The following is a 24657-nucleotide window of genomic DNA, read 5'->3' as shown; positions in this document are numbered from 1 at the left end:
ATAGTGGTACGTACCACTCTATTGTTGGGGCGCGAGAAAGCGTCCCGTGCAACTGCTCGAGGAGGATGATGGAAAACGTGCGCGCCTGTATGATTGGCTAGTTACCTCAAACCGTCATGTTGTGCTGTCCAATCGATGGCAGGGTACGGCTAGTCATTTGATTATCCCAGCCCTCACTGTACATATCAAGTCACATTTTATTACAGCATCCATCCATCTCTCAGCCTACTAATATTGATTTTATTCAATAGCATATTTTAATATATTGCCATTTAAGTAATCAACAAGGACAAATATGTTCAATTTCCCATCTCTGCCCTTTTGACAGTTAAAGCACTAAACATTTGGTAGTCAATATTATTCCAATCTTCGTCTTTCTAATTGTTGATATGATGTTTATGACCCAAATAATGGATATTTCTTTAGAAATTACGTTGTATCTTTTTTATTTTTTTTTATTTTTATTTTTTTTACTACGGAAGTACCGCCTTCCTGCTTCCGGTGAATTCACAACATCCAAGATGTCTGCCACCATCGCTTCCCTCGTTTCCTACGTTAGCGATTCAGATTCCGAAAATGAGTCTGAATCTAATACAAGTCCCCAGAAAGTTGACCCGGACGCTACGGCCCACCTTAAACCTTTACAATCTGCACAAACCATGTCTCTGGCGGTTCTCAATTCTGCTCCCGAGGTCGCCGTAAAGGTAAGCTAACCAGCTAGCTAACGTTAGCTTATAGGTTACAACCGACGTTAGCTAGCCGCGCAATATCTTTGCTACAGCCGACTTCGACACATAACGCGAAGTTATCCACAAAGCGTTACTGCCTTGTTTTAACCAAACTAACAATAGTAACGTTAGACGTGGCGAACAGGAAGACAATGTAGTTTATGACTGCCAAAAAGTAAACATAATCTGATTGATAATAACGTTGAGATATTCATACCACCGATAAATTACAATCTGTATTGTATGGAGAGAACGCCACAGCAAACTCCTTTCAACAATCTGGCTCTTTACTGTCTGATGCCTTACGTATAACCAAATCTGCACGCCTGGCAGAACACTACAGAGTACATTTTACGGCCCAGTTTTCAATACAGGAAACATCTGATACACCAAGCAGCGACCGGTATGAATCGTTGTAAACGTCGAGGTTTTAGTGAAATTAAATGCTGCTGGGTAAATAATCTAAATGCCGAATTTAACAGAAGACCGATTCGAAGAACATTCGTAACGGTATTTAAATCGTGCTCTGACGTTACCTGGTGTATTAGTGCCGATAAGCAAGGCAGCATTAAATTGTCAGATTTGTTAACGTAGTTTGGCGTTACATTTCAGGACTAGAGGACATCCGTGGATGTGGCGTTAGGGAACATTCAAGGCCAAATATTTGAATGCATTGCGCATCTTAATCTCTGAATTAACGTCCAGAGGAATATGTCAAATTTTATTTGAACAGCTTAGCGAACCTAGGGGAATTGTTGAACTGTAACTTGCATTAAGATCTAGCAAAAATGGTATTGTATTGCTTGCCAAACAGCGAGGATCCATTTGCTGATTATGATATGTTTATCCTGATGTTAGGAGGCTGTTGAGACAGGGACACATCTGGACCCCTCATTGAAAGAGGTCAACTACAACCCTACATATGAAACCATGTTTGCACCAGAGGTATGTCTCACAATCATTGGAAGAAACCACCATTGCATAAATTACTATGCCCAGTGTTTCCCAAGCTATGTCTGATATCTGTTATGTGGAGGGGACAAGCAAAAAGAGAAGTTCCCTGTGAGGATCAGTAAGGTATCACTTTATTGTTATAATTGTATTGCTTCTTTTTAGTTTGGGCCAGTGAATCCATATAAAAGCCAGCAGATGGCTGCTCCCAGGAATATGTTATCTGGCTATGCAGAAGCTGCTCACCTCAATGACTTCATGTTTGAACAGCAAAGGAGGACGTTCTCCACCTTTGGTAAGCTGGCCTGTGGCCTCTGTGGTGGGTTCGATTGCTGTGGAAAATGTGTAGATGGGCTCCTTCTCAACTTTGCTGTTGTATTTATTTCAATCATCAACCAACTGTTTTCACTCTGCCTGCAGGCTATGCGTTAGATCCATCTGTTGACACAAGCAAAGTATCCTCTACTAGCTACATTGGGGCAGTGGATGAGGCTGAGAAAAATAAAGGTAATCCTTCATCACCATTGATTGCTAAAGTGTCTATCAGTATCTGACTCTGTGAAGCTGTTTTTATGCCATATGTCTCGCATTGTTTTATATGAATTATTTATTGAGGGAAAATGAAATTGACCAGAACTCTGGTGGCTCTTCCTCCTCCAGGGCTAACTGTGTTTGAGACTGGATGTAAGAAGTCAGAGAAAAGGAAAAAGGTCAAAGGTGGAGATGCAGCAGAGATTGACAACTTCCTTGGGCCATGGGCAAAATATGCAGATGAGAAAGATGTGGCCAAACCATCAGAGGTAATGCTGTGTTCATTGTAAAATATAAAAATGCTTTGGCTGAATGTTTGAGATTACTGTTCCCTCATAGAAGCAATGGACCTTTGTCTTCTAATATGGCAGCAAGGCTGGAAAACACAGTAATGTCAGGTTTTGACAGTAAGGATTGCCCAATGGCCCGGAGCCAGTAAGATGTTGACTTGGTCAGTTGATCGTGCACAAAAACATTTTCTGATCTACTGTTTCTTACCCGGTGGTTATATTTGCCTCTCTGCTCTGCTACTGGCCCACTCTCCTCTCTGTTGTGCTTTTTCTAACCAAATACATTGGACGCCGCCTTGGAGTTAGAGAGTTGTGTGGAGTGGACATGGCAGCGGGTACTTCAAATTATATGAAGCAGATTGTAAAAGGATGTTTCTTTTGTTGGGAAAACAACTGTTTCCATGGGCTGAAAATGATGAATCACTTCCAGCAATTTTTTCCAGCAATGATTTCTGATTATGGTGGATCAAGCTGGCTCATTTTTTTAAAGGCACCAACAGTTACGGCAAACACACGCTCTGTTCCCGCAACAGGAGCCAGCAGCATCTAGCCTGCATGTTGGCAAAGCGACGCCTCATCAGGTCCGATTAATGTATTGGCAAGACAGATGAATCGAGACTTACCAAGCTCATAAATTTTCCCTCTGGCTTTTTTTCCTATTATTGCCAGCTTCATTGACAGAAAAGCTTCTATTAGTTGGCTATGATGGCACATCCATACAGCAGGTGCAACAAGGGTCAATTTATACTTAAGGATTTTGCTGTTGTTCAAAACTAATTTAAAATTCTTTCCTAGTCAATCAATTATGTCGTTTTTTATGTTTGTTTTTAAGTAATTTTTCTGCTATATATTATGAGCTGTCACCAGTATCATACATTTTGTAGTAATAAATCAATTCAATTCAATACTTTATTGCCATGTCAACACAGTTGATAGGAATTTGCCTCAGTGCAGCTCTTAAGAACAAACACAAAAACACACACATAAATAAGTAAATAAAATATATAAAATAAGAGCAGCAAAAACAGTTATCACATTTATACATTCAAACATACATAATATGATAAAGTCCTAAAGTGCTACATTCGTTTTAAAGCGCTTGTCGCTTTGTGCTGCTACCTACCTACGTTTAAAGTGCATGGTGGCTAATGCTTGCTCTACTCCTACAAGTGCTTGTGCGTCAGAGTTCAAGTAGTGAACAGCCTCAGGATAAGGACTGTTCCTGAGGCGAGATGTCCTACACCTAAAACTCTAATCTCCTTCCGGAGGGGAGGGGTTTGAAGAGGGAGCTAGCAGGGTGAGAGGGGTCGGCGATCACCTTCTGCGTCTTGCGTCTGATACGTGTGGCATATATGGAGGACACAGAGGGAAGGTCACAGCCAATGATCTTAGACGCTGTGCATACAACTCTTTCTAACTGTCCTCTCTCAAGGGCGGTTGTGTTGCCATACCACACTGTGACTGAGAAGGCGAGGACACTCTCCACAGTAGGAATCAAATCACTTAGATGTATGAAAAAACATTTTATTTTTGCTTTCTGGACCAGTGAAAATACACAAGGGGCAAGTAGAATTCTGACCTACTGGCCTGACTGGGCAAGTGGAACAAATGTTTATGTTGAACCCTGCTGTGTAAGAAAATGAATTAAGAATTGCACTGAAAAAACATAATTACTCATCTCCTACTTGTTGATCCCCTTTTGCTCCAGCCGGTTCATGGGATAACATCATGGCTTCACTTTGCTCTGTCCGTCTTCCCCAGAGTGGCCCAGATGACAACTGTTTGGTAATACTTGGGTTGTGATTGATTTACAGGAGGAGCAGAAGGAGCTGGATGAGATCACAGCCAAGAGGCAGAAGAAGGGAAGGAACGAGGAAGATGCTCCAGCAGAAGAGAAGACCGTTCTCCATGGTAACCTGGCCTTCTCTGCATTAATTAGACATTTGAATGACTGTACTACTCACTGAAAGAATCATTTTGTGGCTGGGATCATAGTTTTTGTAGTGTGTTGAATATGAAGAGTATTTGTTTTGTGAATTGTAAAGCAAATGTTAAGCAAATGAGTGTCCAGTGATTGCATGTCTCTGGAGCCACTGGTTCCCTTGCTGGTTGAGGAGACCAGACACCAGAGCCTTTTCTTCTGGAAAAAATGCTAAGGGGAATTGAATGCCCAGTCTCCTTTTTTTTTTAAAAAGGACAAAAATTAGGCAAATGGAGCAAGCATCTTACACTATGTCTTTTTCTGTGCGATTCCTCCCCCAGTCAAAGACATGTACGATTACCAGGGCCGGTCCTACCTCCACGTCCCACAGGATGTGGGCATCAACCTGCGTACTGTGGATGTCCCGGACAAGTGTTACCTGCCCAAGAAACAGATTCATGTCTGGTCTGGACACACCAAGGTCAGTGGGCAGGGAGACAGTTTGTATGTGTGTGTGCATTAGGGCTGAACAATTAATCGAAATTTTATCGAAATCGCAATATGGCCCTCCTGCAATTTTCAAATCGCAGGAGGCGCAATATTCGTAAAAGGCGAAATGTGTGTCAAAATACCATTATAAATTAAATATTGTCATGCTGCAGAGATGTCCTGGCCTACATATCATATTCTGCAGACTTAAGAAAACATCTTTGTTTGGTACAGATCCCCGCAAAAATCACACCATAATCATTTTAATATGTTTTTCAATGAAAATGAGAATAATGATGTAAAAATTATCATATATATCATAATATCACAAATCGTATCGCAATTGCAATATCAGTCAAAATAATCGCAATTAGATATTTTTTTTTAAATCGTTCAGCCCTAGTGTGCATGTACCTTTTACATGGCAGTTAAGAAGTCTGTAGCCTCCTATCTCCCAGCTGTTGGGATGCTCTAGGCTGGCTCTGTTGGTGATGATGAGTGCTAATGTTGCAGGGTTTGTAATTTGAACAGTCTGAGATAAACAGGAGAGCAGTTTTACTTGCGTTGTTTGTGTGTGTATAGACACAGAGAGATTTCCATTATGACGTCCTAGTAAGAATTTCACAGTAAAAAGCTCCTGGGTACTCTTGAATAAACTCATAACACAACCCAAGATGAGCAGCATGTCCCTGACATTCATGGTTATTCTGCATTATTCAAAACAGCGCCGTTTTAATACAAATATAATGGCTAGCACAAGCCTCTTCTGAGTTACTCCAGAGATGATATGATTCAAGCTTCAGATCTGCCAGTCTGCTTCAGGGAGAGAGGAATCACTCAAGTCTTAAATTGGCCTCCATCCACTCTGTGCAGGAACAGTCACCGCCTTCAGAGTCTTAATTTGAAATACAAAGAGGGATGAAAAGACACTAAGCGAGTGGAAGTGCTGATGTTGAGATAATGGATGGATGCGGGGAAGGCCCTACAGTGTGACACAAGTTTTGTGTCATATTTTTCAGAGAGAGCTTGGTAATTTGAAGAAAGTCATCAGAATCTGTGTGGCTATTGCAGAGGCAGCATGGCATGCTCATAATCTCTGCCTTGGTAGCATTAGCTTTCAGTTTATGTCTCCCCGTAGATCTGCTCTATTAGCCTGGCCATGTCCAATCAAACTGTAGCATGTGAATATATACATACTGGACTACAACTAATTATAACTACTTTAGATGCGTCACACATACTATGGCCACAAACGTATCAATATCCGTTTGAATTTTCAAAAGTTTGTGTAATAGCTGTTATCTATGAAGTCCAAATATGCTGTGTGCAAGATTTCATGGAGATTCAAATCAGCTTTGCAGGAGAAATAGCAAAAAATAGATTTTGTGTAAAATTCACAATGGTGGAAAAACTATCATGGTGGAAATGAAACCAGTATGTGCAATGGATTTGTCTTGAACTGAGGAGACGGAGGGGAAAAAAGGTTTTATTCTACGCCATACAGTTCAGGAGTTAATGGCCAAAGCGTCACCGTCTGGCTAATCAGTGTAATTGTTTTTCGCTGAGTAGTTGGGGAGATTTGAAACATATCTACCAAATACAGTTGCTCTGGGACTCACGGTCTCTGAGCTCCAGATCAATTTAAGACAGAGAAAGAAGAAGCAGTGAGAAAAATCCTAACAGAAACAATAGGGATCCAGCACCTGCAGTGCTTGGACCCATAATAATGACATGTATATGTGTGATAAGGAGCACGGTTGTCCGCCTAAGATGAGATATGCGGTTAATAAATATTAAGTCTGTCTCTTTTTTGCAGGGCGTCAGTGCTATCCGACTGTTCCCCAGCTCTGGTCATCTTCTCCTCTCCTGCTCCATGGACTGTAAGATCAAGGTATGGAACACTACTGGATGCCGTTTTTAAAAATACATGAAAGTACCACAGAGACTTTTAAATGAATACACAGACTAGTTTTTGCAAGGAAGCCCTTTGATCATTTTACCATTGTGCAATGAGAGTCTTGGTAGAAGTTTCATCTAATGAGTGTTCAGTGTTTGTGGTGTTGCTTTGCTTTTGGGATGATGCAAAGATAGCTTGTATTCTCCACTAAAGATGCACTGTATTCTGAAGTCTTATAATGCAATCATAGCAAACAAAATATAAACTGGCCACCGAAGTGACATTGTTACCCATTTTCACATCACATAGTAGCAAATTGATGGAAATGCTTATTTGTCAAAAAAGTTGTGTATTATTTTAACCTTTGCCTTATAAATTCTCTTCATCTTTTCCTTCTCTTTGAGCACAGTTTGCCTTCCCTTCACCAGTAAAAGATGTCTTTCTCATCTTTTTGTATTGCCCGAGGCTCAGAGAGAAAACCATTTCCCCGCGTTCTCCTTCCATCTCTATCCTTTTTTTCCCCATCCCTGACTAATCAAAGCTGTCCTGCTGTTATTGGAGTAGAGCTGCTAGTTTCAGTCGAAGAGCCTCGCCGAGCCTCTTACCTGTAACTGTGTGACAGTAGTCTAACTAACACCCTGCTGGTTCGAAGAAGAGAGGGGGCTTACAAGTTTTAATGAGGCCCATAGTGGGGTTGTGATCCGGCCTTTACCTCTTAGTATGCGCTTGAAGGAGCTCTGTTGTCTATCTGTTGATGGAGACGCCGACTGTCTGTCAAACCCTGTCAGCGGAACATAGTGGTTTTGGCAGAATCTGTGTTCACCTTCCTTTTCATCTCCCCCTCTCTCCGCAGCTGTGGGAAGTGTACAACGAGAGGAGGTGCATGCGGACGTTTATTGGTAAGTGAGCCGAGTCCTCAGACGCACCGGTCCCCCTTTCCCAATTTAATTTTGTCTCCCTCTGCCTCAGCACATTGAGGGATTAATGCAAATTCACACATAATCCAAGGTAAACTAATCGGCAGGCAATGGTATCAGAATGTTGTGAAATTCAACACCGAAGCAGAGCGGTTTTCCACCAACAACGGATCATACAGTAAGCAAACAAGCTGACGTGAAATATAGTCCAAGATCTGAAACGCAGTCCGCCTTTAGGGAAATACACAGAACAGTGGCAGAATGTGAGCTCAGCGTTACCGGGACGTTAATGACACGTCTGCTGACCGTCGAGGGGAAGGTGTGTGGGGTTTTTATTTTTTTTGGGGGGGGGTAATGCATGCAGGTCACTCTTCCCAGAGACAGCACGCTGTCAGAATGGAGATTGTTTCCCTTCAGCTGTGGTTCTGCTTGTCAGCTCCTTCACACAGCATGTATAATTCAACAGCCCAGGGGCCGAGGGGGGCAGGAGAGGGGCAGGGGCAACGCAGGGCACAAGAGATGGAGAGGAAAGGGCGCACGAGAAGAAAGCACACAGCTTAGCAGTGAATAAACCGGAAAGAGAGCGAGCGAACGAGCGGGGAGTTTGTGAGTAGGAGTCACAGCAGAGGCGCAGATGTTGTTGTTGTTGATTTTTTTTGTTTTCATCAGCATAGTTTTGAAAGTAGATAACCAGGCTGTATTAGGTTTTCACTACGTTGTTGCTCTCAGCTCCATCACCCAGCTGTCTTGTATATTTATTATTTCTGCCACACTACAACAAAGACTACTGTTTTTTCCTTATTGCTCTAGTACGTTGCACCGCTCGGATGGTTTTTTTTTTCATTTCTAATAAGAAATTCTTTTAATTTATTATGCAGATTACTGTTTTTCTGCCATTTCCCGTTTTATTTTTTTAACATCTTACATTCTTACACTCCCTATTGATTTGAAGAGATTTTTATTAATGTCATCTTTGATGGCAAATCTAAATTCAATTCATTATGCTTCTGTGTGTTATCTATAATGAACCGTACTCTAATGGGAGAACACACAGTTGCTGTGTTTTTCTGCTCAGAGTTCATCAGAATCACCAAGCAAGAAGGAACAGTTAAGAATATATTAAGTTGGAGGGGCGTGCATGAATGAGTATGAATATCATTACGTGTGTATTTTCATGTTTGGATGCAGCAGTCTGGAAGGGAGGGTGTATTTGATTTCATGTGTGCCCTGGTTTCTGTTTGTAGTTAGTGTGTGTGTGTATGTGTGTGTGTGTGTGTGTGTGTGTGTGTGTGTGTGTGTTCGTACACACACACCATCAAGGCTTTCTGCAGCGGCGGCGTTGCCTTTGGTCTGCCAGAAAGCCGGGTTAGAGCAAGCGAGCGGGCAGGCGCTTAGCCTCAGCGGGCTCTGTTATCGCCGTGGAAACTGTGTAGCCCTGATAAAAGCCAGTTTTAACAAGGGAGGCGTCTGAGTGCACCGAGCCCCAGAGGGACCTCGGCTCACCTAGACTGTTTTGAGAGAGAGCCAGGGGGTTGCATGGATTGGGATTAGGAAGAGAATAAGGGAAGGTAGAAAACACTAATGGAGCCTGTCTCTCTCTTTTTTTCCCCTCTTTCCTCCTCTCTCTCCTCTCCAAGCTCATTTAAAGATTCCATTCCCCTCGTCTCCTTCAGCTCACTTCATCTCTCTTTCTCAACAACCCTTATTTCCCTTGACCAGATTTCATATTCCTCAAATGAATCGGGTATCAAAGGAAGGCAGCTGGGGGGAGACTCGGTAACAAGGCTGGGGAACATATGCAAGTGAATTCTCCTGGCCTATATGTACTTATTTGTTTATAATATGTGTGTAATTTCCCTTGCCTCACTTCAGGTCACAGTAAAGCAGTACGAGACATTTGCTTCAACAACACCGGGACCCAGTTCCTCAGTGCTGCCTACGACCGCTACCTCAAGCTCTGGGACTCGGAGACAGGTAGGCTCCACCACTCTTACCTAGCAGCCAGTCAAGGGAAGCCACCTGAACATGTCTGAATACCTACTGTGAGAGCATACAGAAGAAAACCTTGTTCTGTGCTCACCGTGCACAATGTAGTCAAAAGCTGTAATTACTGGTGTTGTCATTATGACAAAAGTTTCAATACTACTACAGGGCCATTGTGAAAGATTGAATTCAATATTGGAATTTTATGAATGTTCAACACCTTAACCAAGTTGAAATTATAGATGTAATATAGAAATACGAGAAGAAAAAAAATGGCATTGTTAAATAGGTGTACATTATGATGTGGAGATGGGGAGATTGCTAACAAGGTGAAAAAGTATTTTTTCTTTTCATTGTGACTTTAAAAGAAGAGAGATTGGAGTAGACAGAGCCACAGTCTGGGTCTTAACTGTGGACTGCAGTAGGGCTGCAACTAATGATTATTTTCATTGTCGATTAATCTGTCGATTATTTTCTCAATTAATCGATTAGTTGTTTGGTCTATAAAATGTCAGAAAATGGTGAAAAATGTCGATCAGTGTTTCCCAAAGCCCAAGATGACGTCCTCAAATGTCTTATTTTGTCCACAACCCAAAGATATTCAGTTTACTGTCATAGAGGAGTAAAGAAACCAGAAAATATTCACATTTAAGAAGCTGGAATCAGAGAATTTTGACTTATTTTTCTTAAAAAATTACTCAAACTGATTAATCGATTATCAAAATAGTTGGCGATTAATTTAATAGTTGACAACTAATCGATGAATCGTTGCAGCTCTAGACTGCAGCAGTCAGTGTAAATTTCACCAGAGTTTAACGACTGAAAGCATGGCAACAGTGTCAAACGATCCATCACATCTTGAACTAAATCCCTTTGAATTGAATCCCAGTCCACCTAAACTGGTTGACAAAACTGGTTCTAGGAGTGAAATATGGAGCTATTTTGCTTTGCTGACAGCTTGGCAACACATTGCTTGATGGTTTAGCCTGTTGGTGTGGTATCATAGTAGCATCAAATCTTTAGATATGAACCTCAGTATCAAAGTCTAATTTGTGTATTGTGATGATGCTAGTACTTACAATTTAGCTCTACTTTGAATCTGAGCAGGTTGTGCAATTCAACACATCATTGGTGGAGTATTCTGTGATTTCTTTAAATGGAAGGTAAGGTCCTATAAATCAAACTGTCTATGGCCAAATTGCAAAGACACATTCACCAGTGACCTGTGTGTGTAATCAAGGGCCTCTCTTATCACTGGTGCCACAACGTTCCCTGTTACTTCTCCCTGTTGCCCTTCCATCTTATTTTTCACCCCCTTCACCATTGCAGTGTGCCATTCCAGCAGAGGGCAGAAGAGAGTTTAATCATCCACTTGTTGCTCTCAGGATCCCCTTTGAAGCCACATTAACTGAGCACTTGTGTTGATGGAGTTCATAACAACAGGGGGAATAGGTTCCTTACTTTTCTTGTCAATCATTATAATGGTTGAGTTTGGTTTGAATTGGTTTGAATTTCGCTGTTTTGTTTTTTTCTGCATTTGTACGTAGCAGTGATGCTTGGGGGGTATTTTTAGTATTGATTCCATATCTGTCCCAGTTATGGTTCAAGTGCTGGGTGTTGTGCTAAAAGCATTATGTTGTTTTTTCAAAAACATTAATTCTAAACTTTAGGACTTCGTTTCTTGGTATTTTAGTGGAGAATTTAGCTGAATCATCAGTTATTTTCATTTACCATTTTCTCTAGTAGTGGTGGTAGCATCATCCCTGTGGTGATTCACCCCTGCTGAATGAATACCGAGGAAACATTGCATTTACTGTGTTATAGCTGAGCTGTAGCCGCCTGCAAGGACAGAGCAGACAGCATTGCAAGTTGCAGACTATCTCCTTAACTTTTAAACAACTTGAGTGTACCTTTCTGAAAAGCTAGTGTGGATTGTTCTGGAAGTGTGACTTTCAATTTGCTTCCCTCCACAGGACAGTGCATCTCCCGCTTCACCAACAGGAAGGTGCCGTACTGCGTCAAGTTCAACCCAGATGAAGACAAACAGAACCTCTTTGTGGCCGGCATGTCGGATAAGAAGATTGTTCAGGTAAAGTCGGCGTTTGCTGCATTGCGAACCGTTAGCGGCGTCAGATTCAAGTCCTGTCATCACCCCGCGTGTATTTCCCAGTCGACCAGGCAGATGCACGCATGCATTTCCATGTATACACACACACACACACACACCTATGCCCACAGGAGTGTGAAATACACTCTTGTCTCATCTAAACACTAGTGTGTGGGTGTAGTTGTGTGCATGGCAAGAGGCTCAGTGGGTGACAGGACTAGAGCAAGTCATTAATCATGGGCAACGTTAAGGTGGAACAGAGGCAGAGGGAAGAGAAAGATCCATGATAAAAGTGGCAAATCCATAGCTGCTGTTAGGTAAACTGTTTTTAGAACAAGGAAGCCTGAACCACTGCAAATGAAGATCGTTGATTTCTGTGTCAGCAACATAATTAGAGAACAGGTGGACAGAGCGGTATCCGAGTTAGGGCTGCACATTTAATTGTGTAGTCCGTGATTTTAGTTTCCATGATTAATAATCATATGATTCAAGCATAGAGAAATGTTGAATTTTGTTTCGTTTCACATTGAGTGTCCACTGTAGTCGAAAATAGTCAAGATTTTGATGTAAGATGCAAAACGTTTCCCCCCTTAATCATATATGTATAGTAGTCATGATCATAATATCTAGCAAAATAATCAGTTTTATCATTAAATCGTGCAGCTTAAGTCTGAGTTTGAGAACAGATGGCTCCTCTTGAGAACAGCCGAGGGGTGGGATAAAAAGGATCATAAATAGAATTGGATGTTATATCCGTTTGGACTGAAATGCATCCTATCGACTGTTGCCCGAAGGTCTGTTCTGTTTGGTTGTCCGTCTTTTACATTTTAATGCGTGGATAATGTTTTTCAAAAAGAAATGAATGTTAGAAGACAGGGGCCTGCTTAATAGCTGATTAGTGCCACCGCATCACCACAGTGAAGCCATTTCACTGCATCAGCGCAATTAAAACCGTTCTCAGAGTAAGTAAATCCCACACTACGGACGCCTCTTTGCTTCTTTTGCTAAAAGTAAGACAAGTTGGATTTATTCTGCTAATCAGCGCAGCACAAGAGGAGTCAGAACGTGCCTGAAATGAAACCAGTTTGGTGGGATTTTATTAATCCATTTTAATATTTTGTTTTGTTTCCTTTGGCTCATAGTAGATAAACATGTCTCCTCTCTGTCTTTGTCTTTGTCTCTCTGTCAGTGGGACATCAGGACAGGCGAGGTGGTGCAGGAGTACGACCGTCACCTGGGCGCCGTCAACACCATTACCTTCGTGGACGAGAACCGTCGCTTTGTGAGCACATCAGACGACAAGAGTCTTCGAGTATGGGAGTGGTAAGTACTCAACAGTCTATTTAAACAGCCTGAAGTACTAATGCAGTATGAGTAGTGTCCACGTACCTTTGAGCAAGGCACACAACCCCCAGTACTGAGTGGCCAGCTGCCAGGATAAATCCATGTAACGGTTTGAATGTGAAGCAGAGTGTTCCTGAAGAAGTATTCATGCTCATTCAACCTTCCCTGGTTAAATAAAGGTTAAAATCGATGCTGACTAGAACGTACAACAGTGAATAGGTAGAGGCAGCAGAAGGACATTTGGTGGGATTTTAATTATACACTGCAGATGCTGTGTATGTGGTTACAAAGCTGTGTGTTACTACTGTTACAGCTTTTTTGTGATGCATCACAGTGACCTCAGTTGTTTCTGTGTTTTTTTGTCTATCCTCTTTAACAATGAGACTGAGGACAAACATTTGAACTACAAACAAATCTATATTGGGGGTTCTCTTCTGAAGAAGCGGTACACTTGTGCTGCTCACTGCTCCTTTCGTCAGTGTCATTAATGAAAAGTGTAGACATCATCAAACGCATCAAACATTCAGCCGGTGCTTTCTTGGACAAAGGTCACCCAGCTGTGCTGCTAATCTGCTCTGAGTCATAGCCTCCGCCACGCATTGCCTGCTTTACATGCTTCTCGTTCGCTGGGAGAATCTTTTTTTTTTTCTCTCTATTTTGGAGCCAAAACGTTGCATTGACAACATTCCAGTAATAACCCCTTTGATCCCAACACCCTTGCCAAGACATATTTGAATAAATGATAAGGATTCTGCACTGGTCCCACAAATTAGTGGAATGGGGGATGTGCCGGGTTGACTGGCAGGTCAGATGGAGTTTAAATCTGCTCCTCTCCATGTAACATCTCCCCTCGTTTCCTTCTCTGCGGGCGCTGCGGTGGCAGAGATGAGACGCCCACATTTCTTGTTATCTCACTTACTCACTCAATCACATATTTACTTGTGTTTTCCCCGCTAGTTTATTTATTTATTTATATTTTAAAAATGTTTTCCTGCCATCTATGTCTGCGCTCAGTGGCCAATCAACGGAGCCCACCAAGAACGGCTCGCAAATTGGCCAGGGGGCTCCTGCGGCGATAAACAAACTCTGGTGTTTGCTGCTCAAAGATGATAAATATTTAAAGACCTGCTGATAAAGGAAGCTTCCTGGGGATTCTTGGAAGGGGGGCTTTTCATTTGAGGAGCACTAGTGTAGAGTATTTTTTTTTTCTTTCCAGTGCTGCCCAGGTCTTCTTCTAATATGAGTGATTTGGGATAAACCGGTGAGAAAAATGTAGGATATATGCCCTTGTTAGTCCAAGAGAGATGAAGGGAAGGAGTGAAATGTTGACATAACGATGTGGAGCAAAAGAACAGTATTCCAGCGGTCGACTTTGTACATTTGTAAGGGTGGGGGATGGGGGGCGGGGAGGACTCCCATGGGCTTTGTTAGTGCAGCGTGGGAGCGAGCGGGCGGGAGGTATGTTTGGGCCGAAGAGAGGCTTTACTGTCCCCCTTCTCTCCCACGGATACCACCTGGCTCTTGGCTGGTGTCTCCTCTCCTCTCCTCTCCTCTCCCCTCACCCTAACCCCCCCCGTGAGAGCTACTGCACAGCAGCGTTAGGCTGAATTCACCAGAACGGAGTCTCATATCACCAGAATAGAAGCCAAGAAGGCTGGCAGAGAGGGACGCAGAGAGAGAGAGAGAGAGAGAGCGAAGGATGGTGAGAAAAGATTGTGAGGCAGCAAATCTAGAAGTCAGTCATGGTGCAAACACCCACACATAATTTAAATTCTATCCTCATTTTCATACACAGACTCAAGAGTTTTTCGGGGGAGAGACTAGTTTATCTGTAGCAGAGGTTTATCATCAGGGAACGGATAGTCAGAGTACGCGTCGGAGGAGGATTACAATCAATATAAAATGCGCTGCACCGTGCCAGCGAGGGGAATTAGCTCTTCATTATAAAGACATCGTTCAGAGAGGGATGACGCTACAGACTTGGAGGAGCATTTGGGATGATGATGGATGGGGGGAAGAGAGAGAGAGAGAGAGAGAAAAGATGTAAAGACGGCAGAGTCAAAGCGAAGGGCAGTATTAGACTCAACATCACTGGATGGAAAGTGAACAGCTATTTCCGTTTCTGTTTATTTCCAGTATGCTTCTAGCTTGTAATACAGAGGCTCAGTTTTCTAGATTGACTTTCACTCACGCTACTGACCTCCTTTTAAAAAAAAAAAAAAAAAAAAAAAGCCTTCCCCACACCCAAATTTCAATCAAAACAGGATTTAAAACACTGATACTGATGGGCATGCTAGAACAGAATGGTTGCAATCATCTGAAAACACAAAATAAAACCGTCACTTTATTCTGCTCTGCTGTCGATAGTAATTATGGTTTGTAAAATCCAGCCACGCTGTCATTTCTCCCATTACTTCCCAACACCAAACAACAGCGGCTCGTTTCATTTTCTTCACAGTAAGAGAAGTGCAAGGAGTGTCAGTGCCAGTCCCTGTGTGTGACAGATTCCCCACAGGCTGATTATAAACCTTAACCTCAACTTCACTTCAACTTCACCTTATGCCCGAACAAGTAAAGTTCATTTACAGAAAAATACTGTTTTTTCCCCCCAAATTCCCTAATCTTGATCAAGGTGATACATGACAAAGAACAATAAATCATCTATTATTCATCAACATCCCTGGCTTGTAGATGTTGCTGTTTTTCCACATGCCTTTCCTTTCTTCCTCTCTGAAAAAGAAAAAAGAAATCATCCCCTCTCCCCCTCAACCCTCCAAATTCTCTCCAAACAAGAAGCATTCACATCGGTTATTTCTGGAGCTCAGAAGGAGCGATCCGACGCTTTGTTTTGTTTTCAGAGTTTAGCTTGGCTTGTCTGCAGACATTGGCTCTGACAAACCCAGAGGCCCCTTTTTAATGTTTGTGTGTGCGTGCGTTTTACGCTCGACTCTTCTTCTTTAGTTCTTCAAAGCCCATTTTTGGTGTGGTGCCTGTGTGTGGAGACGGTGCGATCGCTTTGCTCCAGCTGTTAGTCATCACACAGAGAGATGGGAGACGTGGCCTCGGTTTAGGCAGCGAGCAAGACGAGCTGCTGCTCTCTGGTATATATGGACATTTGGTACACAAATGCTTGCACACACACACACTCACATAGACAGAAACAGACACATTAGTCACATTCATACATGTAATCTGCACCAAGTCCCACAGGTCATTGTCATGCACACTTTAAAAAAAATTGGCACACGATCACCCTGCCATGTGCGCTCGTTGGTTGATCTTGTGCAGACCACTAAAGCTCAGATAGTGAAGTTTCATTCCTCTCCTGCAGCAGAGAGACAGAACACAGAGTAAAAGAAGGGGAGGGGGGAGGGGAGGTGAAAAAGTGAATAAGAGATTACTAAATAATTGGATGCCGGTACAGTCGGCGGCGCGGCATCAAAACCAACATCTTTCAGATTGCGTGGAATTACTTACATAGCTGTGATGCTAATACCGTCTGGTCTTTCACCATAGCTGTTTTCCGTTCAGTAATGAGCATTTTTTGAGATGGCATATAAGCTGTGCTAGGAAGCAAAGTACAGCTTTGTGAATGCTTCCTTTTGAGTTCTTCAGGCTTCAGTGAGGCTAAGGTTGTTCTCTTAGCTCACGTTTAATCCATCTTCAAGTGTCCTCACCATGCTATGTGTGCTTTCCAGGGACATCCCAGTGGACTTCAAGTACATCGCTGAGCCCAGTATGCACTCCATGCCGGCTGTTACGCTCTCTCCCAATGGTGAGTACTAGTCAATCATGGCAAAACACTCATAAGCACACAGTCATACAGAGGACACTGGAGAGCATAAATCTACATTACTACATTAAAGTAGATTCATGCCTGTTAGCATTGGACAGTGTTCAGAAGAACAATAACAAGGCAGGCTCAGTTCAGCTTTATTTTTTTTAGATTCATGAGTAGTCTACAAGATGTGTGTCTCACTGGGAGATGAGAATAGAGTAGTTCAGGAATAGAGTGACCCCTTCTTCCACTTAACCGAATGGATGAGCTTGCATAGAATGGGACATGGGCGAAGTAGCCAATCAGTGGCCAGTGTGTTTGCCAGGAGAAAGTTGACCAAGTCACTAAAAAGTTTGTGAGCAGCACACCGCAAAAACGATGCATCAAACCCAAACAGAAGTAACAGATGGTCTTCCCTTCCAAACGAGACACTTCTTTTTGAAGCAGAGTTCCCTGTTGCTCTCCATCAACTTCAACCACCATCAAACTCTCCTCTTCTGTCCTCATCCATTTCCTTCCCTCTCTCCCTACTTTGACTCCTGCCTCCTTTCCGCTCTCCCTCCCTACTGTCTTCCTTCCTTTGGGCAGTGTTCATATTTGTCCCGACATGGTTTGTTTCTCTTCAGTGTGTGAATAATGAATGTGTTCTCAGTGGGAGACCATTCAGTTTCCTCTCACGCCTAAATGGCACCCAGCCCCCCCCACAGCACCGCATCCAGAGCCTCTCTCCTATTTTCTCTTTCCCCGTCTCTTCCTATCTTAACAAAAGAGACGGAGCACGGGTGTGCTGGTGAAATTGGCCAGGTTTTTTTTTCATTCCCGGCACCTACTGCAGTTGACATTTGTGGATAATAGTGTCTTTTTCATTTATGCTTTGGAAGGGAAGTTGTAAGAAGGAAATGCACCCCCCACCCCCCCACCCCCCAGCATTGGATCTCTTTCTCATACACACACACACACTCTTTCAACCAGTTTAATAATTTCCATCATGTTCCTTTTCAAGAAGTGCAGTGATTCGTGAAATGCTTTGACGCTGAAGCGCTGCCTCCATCACTGCGTTGTGACTTTGAGACTGCAGTGTTGTCAGGAGCAGAAATGCTCTGCCAAGTAGATTTCAAGTGAGCAATCACTGATCAAAACTTTCATTTTCAAAAATTTCCTTTCATGTTTTCCCGAACGCCTGGATCTTTCCCATTTAATGGTGTTGAGTGATGTGTCAGCGCCCTTTGTGGGGGGGGTATAGTCCACTCAAACTCGCATTACCATTCTTCTTCTTGCTATAAAAGCTTACCTAGCTATTGTTCTTGGCTAATGGATGTCCAATGGGTATCTTAGTTAAATCTCAGTTCAAGCTACACAAAGCTTAATCAAGCACTTTGTGGCTCGTAAATATGCATGAACTGTTTCCCTCAAGCATATTCTACCAAATGCCATGCCCCTACGGTTGAAAATTTCACTCCAATCAGAGTTGTTAAGATGCCAGTTTCAGCCCATACTATACCGGAACAAGTGTGCCAGGGCCAAGCAGGATCATGATGCCACACCAGAGATACTACAGTCTGCTTGCTGATTAACATTCAGGTCTAGAGAATCAGACTAATGGGACAAACTGGCAAGCTGGTCAGCTCTTTTACATGTTTGCCTTGCCATTACATTCTTTAAAATTTGGATGTTTGCATGTTGCTCATATTATTACTACCAACACAAGCTGCTGTCCTGTATGGACGATGAAGTTTGATACTGTACTTAAAATACTTTAGATACCATAATACTCGAGTGGAATCTGTGGTATCACATGTATTGTAAGAGTTTGGTATTGCAGTATTATGACAGTATTTAAGTCCTGTGCCACTTCACATGAGGTTAATGTTAGCTTCATGCTGCTTGCCTATGTCCAACCCCAGGTAAATGGCTAGCCTGCCAGTCTATGGACAACCAGATTCTGATCTTCGGGGCCCAAAACCGCTTCCGACTGAACAAGAAGAAGATCTTCAAGGGCCACATGGTGGCTGGCTATGCCTGCCAAGTGGACTTTTCCCCAGACATGAGGTAGGCCTCTACTTTCTTATTTCCTGATTCCACCCCCAGAAGGGAAACGGATGAAGTGTTATATTATTGCCACGGGAGCCAGACTTCAGGTCACAAGGTGTATGGTGAGGATTCTCACAGTTGCTTGATGGATTATTTGATTGTGGAGAAAACATGAATGTACATCAACAACAGAGAAAAAAAAGGGAGGAAAAAAAAGAACAAACAAGCCATAGCATGCCAGGAAATAATGACGCTGCAAAGGCTGAAAGGCAGTAGCACATAAGTTAATATAATAAAAAAAATTATTAAAATGCTAAAAATATTCTTGGATTAGACCTGTGTTATTGTAAGTGGGAGGCTATTCATTCTGTATTTTTTTTAAAATGGTCCACACAGTGCAGTCACTGTAACCCAAGAGCAAATTCTTTTGATGCTACAGCCTGCTCCTCTTCTTTTCCCAAGATCTTTGTCCCCATTGTTTGTACAGTATGTCAAAGCATTGTTAATTTATTGTTAATGGCCAAAACGTTCATGGTAAACCTGGGAGTGCTCCAAACTGATTAAGCCAGTGAAATAAATACAGGCCATCAAAGGTTCAAGTCTAAGAGTGTTGGAAATGTCTTGATTAGGGCTGCAAGATTTCAGCATCGACATCGTGATGTGCGCATGTGCAGTAGTCACATTGCAGGACGCGTGATGTGAAGTAAGGCAAATTAACTCAAACACGTCATGCTATAACTTTTTTGCTGCTTGATACAAAAGGAAAACTCGCAAGGTTCTCATTTTCCATGACTAATCTACAAGAAAAGTCTGTCTGATATTACATAATTTAGTCTGATTTAAGGGTTTTTGGGTACACAGAGTTTGATCAGTTCCCAATGTGCTCTGGTGAAGGGGTGCACTTCATCAATTTATCAGACAACCAAAGCAGGCCCCACTAGTCGCCTACCACAACCTGAAAATGAGCGCTGCCTGTTTTGGTTGTTTGACAAACTGATCAAGTACACCCCTTCCCTTCACCAGAGCACATAGCGAACTGATCGCTGTGCATGCAGAGTCTGCGTATCACCTGCCTGTAAACATGCACGTGACGCGGCTACTGTCACAGATAATGTCGCCTGGATGCTAGAGGCAGGCGTTCAGTTACGCGAGGCGGTTTCTGAGTGCATGTATTCCCGCTATCAGGGGCACCTCGTCATGGTACTGGTTAAAAGTTAAAAAGCTGGTCCGTTCCCTAATGTGAGAAACGCTTAACACACACAACACACGCACACAAAACTTGCAGTATCCAGATCTATCTGTACTTACATCTTGCCGGCATATAGATAAATCTGTTTGTTGCTTGAGTTTGAGAGTTTTACCATCCTCAGCCGCGCTGGGAGGCCTGTTTATCTTCCACCACACAGATTAAGCAAACATTTGAACATCGTTAGAAATGGTAGATTACATGTAAATAACACAACTGCGGCACACAAGTCCATTTGTAAAGTTTATTAAGAAACGTGTTGTTTTTCCCAAATACCTCTCCACCTGTTCTCTCTCCACTCCTTGTAGTGGAGGAGTCCAAGCTCATTTCTGGAGGGGTGGCAGAAGGCTGAACCAAGTGTGGTAGAAGTAGGAGGGGGGTTTGTTTTGTTAGAAGAGGATCGACTTTTAAAGTACCCAAATGATGAAAATTATGATTGTTAGTTGTATATCTGTACATGAATAACACACTGCATGTATCTGGTGAAATTCCCTGTATTTTTTCATACCGCAATATATATTGCAGAAAAAAAAGATATCGCAATGTCAGTTTTTTCCAATATCGTGCAGCCCTAGTCTTGATGAGAGGAGGTAGGCAAAAAACAACAAGGCAAAACAATCACAATCAATAAATGTACAAGAATTTGTCCTGGTGAACACTGGGGCAAAGACATGTGGATGCACTGAATCCAGGGATTAAAGTTCTCCGTCACTACGACGGATTTCCGTCAATTGGATTCCAGAGAGGCCATGTATGAGATCAGTGTAGATCCGAAGGGGGGGGGGGGGGGGGGAGCGAGGGGAGGGGGGTGTTACGGGACTTAGGAATCGCGCTACCAGGTGATAGGTAGCTGATTGATATAGGCATGCAACCTACTTGGATGTCGGTAATTATACGTATATAGCCTATAGCCTATATTTCTCATAAGGCCATAATATTCTCGAATGCCTAATTCGTCTTTTGACTAGACTCTGATAACATAGGCTTGGCTCCCCATGTCCATTTCAGATTATGGCTGTAGGCTATAATGTTATAATGTTCTTTTAATAATGTTGTTTTATTTACATTAGCCTACTTATAAATTTTGCCATACGATTGTCTATCAGTTCCTTATGTTGTGATGGAGACGGGTCGGATAATGGAGCCCTATAGGCTAGCCTACTGACACTGCTGGAGGGGGGACTGCCCATTGTTCCGACGGCCCATTATTCCGAAACCCCAATAGTCCGAAAAATGTCCCATCGGACCGAAAGCCCATTTGTCCGACAGCCCGTTATCCCGAAAACAAACGGCCATTGCTCCGAAAATACACACTCTCCCTGCAGTTAGAAAGATTCATGGCCTGCAATCAGTCGGCCCTGCCTCCTAATGTTTCACACCCTCTTTCCCCCGGTTGATTGGGAGCATCTGTGTATATATATGGCTGTCAGAACTGACGTCCGGTAACTTACCAACTAACGTTACACCACTCGGCTGCTCCAAACATCAGACCATGTGCGTTCATGAAGAAAATGTGAGCAGCTTGTTCTTCTTAGGGGATTAAGCCCTCACTAGCATCGTAATATCACTGCTGCATGGAACGCTGCATAATTCCAACCAGGGAAGAAGGATTGTTAGAGTAAATATCCGACCGCGAGGTCCGACAGCCAGCTTCCTCCGTTGCACCTGGGAAGGTCCGATGATGTCATTCTGCATAATAATTAGCCATGTGCTTCTGTTTGTTTGAGAAACGATGGAAGATTTAGTGTAGTGACCTCGCGGCCTCCATGACCTCCGTCCTCGCGGCCTTGTCTCCGCCATCATGAAGGACGTTCCAACTGGTCAAAAAACGCAAGAAGGATCCTTCATGTCTCCTTGTCAGTGTGGCTATCGCACGGCGCACCGGAAGTCTTTTGAGCACTAGCTTGATGAGCAGGAACAGCTAAATGTAGCAGTTTACTTCAAAAAGTATATATATTTTTTATTCATTCTATTGTACATTTTATGTACCACTTTTATATGCAGTATAGCAATGATGCTGCTGAAATAAATCTCAGAAAGACTGACTGACATGTGATGTGCATTGTTTTTGAAAATATGACTCATGATATACAGTCTGTAGAAGTGTATGATTCAACTTTTTCCCATGGTCTAGTGTTAAAAAAGCAAACGAAAATCGCAATAAATTGTAATATCGAATCGCAATACTTGTAGAATCGCAATACTTAAGAATCGCAATACATATCGAATCGGCACCCAAGTATCGTGATAGTATTGAATTGGGAGATAAGCATATCATCCCAGCCCTAGTCAGAACATTAATTTTTGCTTTAATCCCTGACTGAATCACACAGAGTAAGAATTGACCTGGTGCTCAGTATATTCAGGTACAGATGCCTCTGCTTGCCTGTCATCCTCTCCTCGAAAATGAGTCCATTTGATGGAGAGCTGTTGAGAACAGCCTCTTCTTAGCACCTAATATATACATGCTCCACCAGGAGAGCTAACTAGGGCAGTCTAACACCCTAATTTTAGCCGAAACACCAATTAAGACCTCTTCCTCCACTCTTCTCACCTACCACCGCTCACGCCTACCAGCAGATGCCCCAACTTCCTTTCAGTAACCATGGCAACACTGCAACCCCTGCCTCGAATAAAGACCCAAATGCAGACTCCCACCTTTCGGCAGGTGAAGTGGAAACGCAAGTCATTTTTAGCAAAGTCCTAACCTCACTCTCATCTTTCTCTCTCTCTTTCTCTGTTCGTCCGCCCGCTCCTCTTCCCCAGCTACGTTGTGTCGGGAGATGCGGACGGGAAGCTGAACATTTGGGATTGGAAGACCACCAAGCTTTACCACAGGATCAAGGCTCACGATAAGGTGTGCATCAGCGCCCTGTGGCACCCGCACGAGACCTCCAAGGTCATCACCTGCGGCTGGGACGGACAGATCAAACTCTGGGACTAGACCCGTCCCGGTCCGGTCGAGACGGAGAGGGGCCGCTTGTCCCATGGATGTTTTGTGAAATACCACAGTGAATGCCACAGGACTGGTATCCAGTCTTATTGTAGCAGTGTATTTTTGTACCCTGTAAAGAGAGCTGGCTATATGTATTCATGTACTATCTGTGCAAAGATAAACGCACGCATACATTTAAAAGTTGCTTCTACTGCAAAAGCTGTTAGAGGGTTAACTCACTGTCTTTTATTCATCTGTGTTCTTTCCTTGTTTTAATTTGTGATGTCAGTCATGTAGTATACTTTTTTTTTTTTTTATCCCGGGGAAAAAATTATTCTTCATTTTTGATTGTGTCTATCCCTTTGTGGAAATAAACATTTTGTACATTTTGTCTGTCAAGAAAATGTGGCATTGCTTCCTTTTAAATCTAAAACTTTCTCTTTTTTGCTGTATCATGAGTTGTAGAAGGTCAGATTTTACATCAGAAAATGGTGAATTTCTCCTTCACCCTTCATCAAGTCAAAACGAGTACAAAATCCATCATGAAAGTAAATCCCAGACAATTCTTTGTTTCTTCTCTTCTTTCAACTGTATCAAAAGATTTGGGGAATTATATTAACTGAATGAGTTTAGAATGTGGATTAATTTTTAGGTTGTCAGCCTAGTGCTATATTTTCAAATGAAATTTGATGAACTTCTGGAGCAGCAGAGATAATGGAGTAGGACCAATTGAATATCAGAGGGAGAGAAAGAAGTGACAGAATAGTGGTTATACAATGCGATTCTTTGTGTGCAGCTGGATTGACATTTTCTATTATAACCCATGAAACTATAATATGCAAAAATATAATTGGAGTTCATCTTTTCTGTCTTTTCTCACTCACACACACACCCACACAAACTTATTGAAATATCCAACAAATACATTATGTGCGAGTCAAAGAGACAATACTATGACATTCTTCACATTCTTGAGGTATTCCTCTGTAATCTAGATACAGTCATATCTCCATTTAAAACTCTGTTCAATAGTAGGGAGGCTTGTCTCTATCTCGGTCTTTGTCTCTCTGCAAAGCGGATCCCAGCTTTCTTTACGTTCATTACTTCCATCTCTGCTGTTTCTGTTTCAGCCCTGCTGTGTCGGCAGCTCCAGTGGCCTCCCACAGACATTCATTCTCTGTCAATGAGGCACCTTCTTTCATCTAGCTACCCCCTTTAACATCATGTATCCATTTCCCTCAGGAGCAAGAATTGGGCTGAATTAATTTGCTGGTGAGAGGGGCCGTGGTCTCTGCCTGCGCAGAGCAGTGTAAACTGTCCACATGCTGGTTAGAGGAAAGGTTGTCTAATATTGGGCAGGGTAGCTGGCTGTGGGCCAAGCCCAGATAAGACCATGATGACAGGGGTGACTGCGACTCAGAGGCTGACCTCCAGCCAACAACACAGCCACTATGAAGTAGCTCACAGAGAGCCTCTGGAGGCAATTACTCTGCCCCTCTACATGGCTGA

General features: G+C 42.7%; 1 protein-coding gene across 1 annotated transcript; it reads left to right on the top strand.

Annotated features, from left to right (window-relative positions):
- The first annotated feature begins 521 nt into the window (after positions 1 to 521).
- Positions 522 to 24597, top strand: cdc40 (cell division cycle 40 homolog (S. cerevisiae)). Its single transcript, XM_071512101.1, has 15 exons — positions 522 to 704; positions 1587 to 1673; positions 1845 to 1974; positions 2100 to 2186; positions 2340 to 2479; positions 4315 to 4411; positions 4763 to 4902; positions 6727 to 6801; positions 7661 to 7706; positions 9597 to 9698; positions 11681 to 11796; positions 13004 to 13137; positions 16857 to 16933; positions 18841 to 18985; positions 22980 to 24597. The coding sequence occupies exons 1-15, from the start codon at positions 522 to 524 to the stop codon at positions 23155 to 23157; spliced, it is 1737 nt and encodes a 578-aa protein (XP_071368202.1). The 3' UTR covers positions 23158 to 24597.
- Positions 24598 to 24657: the final 60 nt, after the last annotated feature.

This window comes from Centroberyx affinis, unplaced genomic scaffold, assembly GCF_046629955.1.
Source record: "Centroberyx affinis isolate AG114_WGS23_722 - 3 ecotype Tasmania unplaced genomic scaffold, CSIRO-AGI_Caff_v1 ptg006088l_1, whole genome shotgun sequence".
NCBI classification, from domain to species: domain Eukaryota; kingdom Metazoa; phylum Chordata; class Actinopteri; order Beryciformes; family Berycidae; genus Centroberyx; species Centroberyx affinis.
This window is presented reverse-complemented; position numbering and strand designations above follow the sequence as displayed.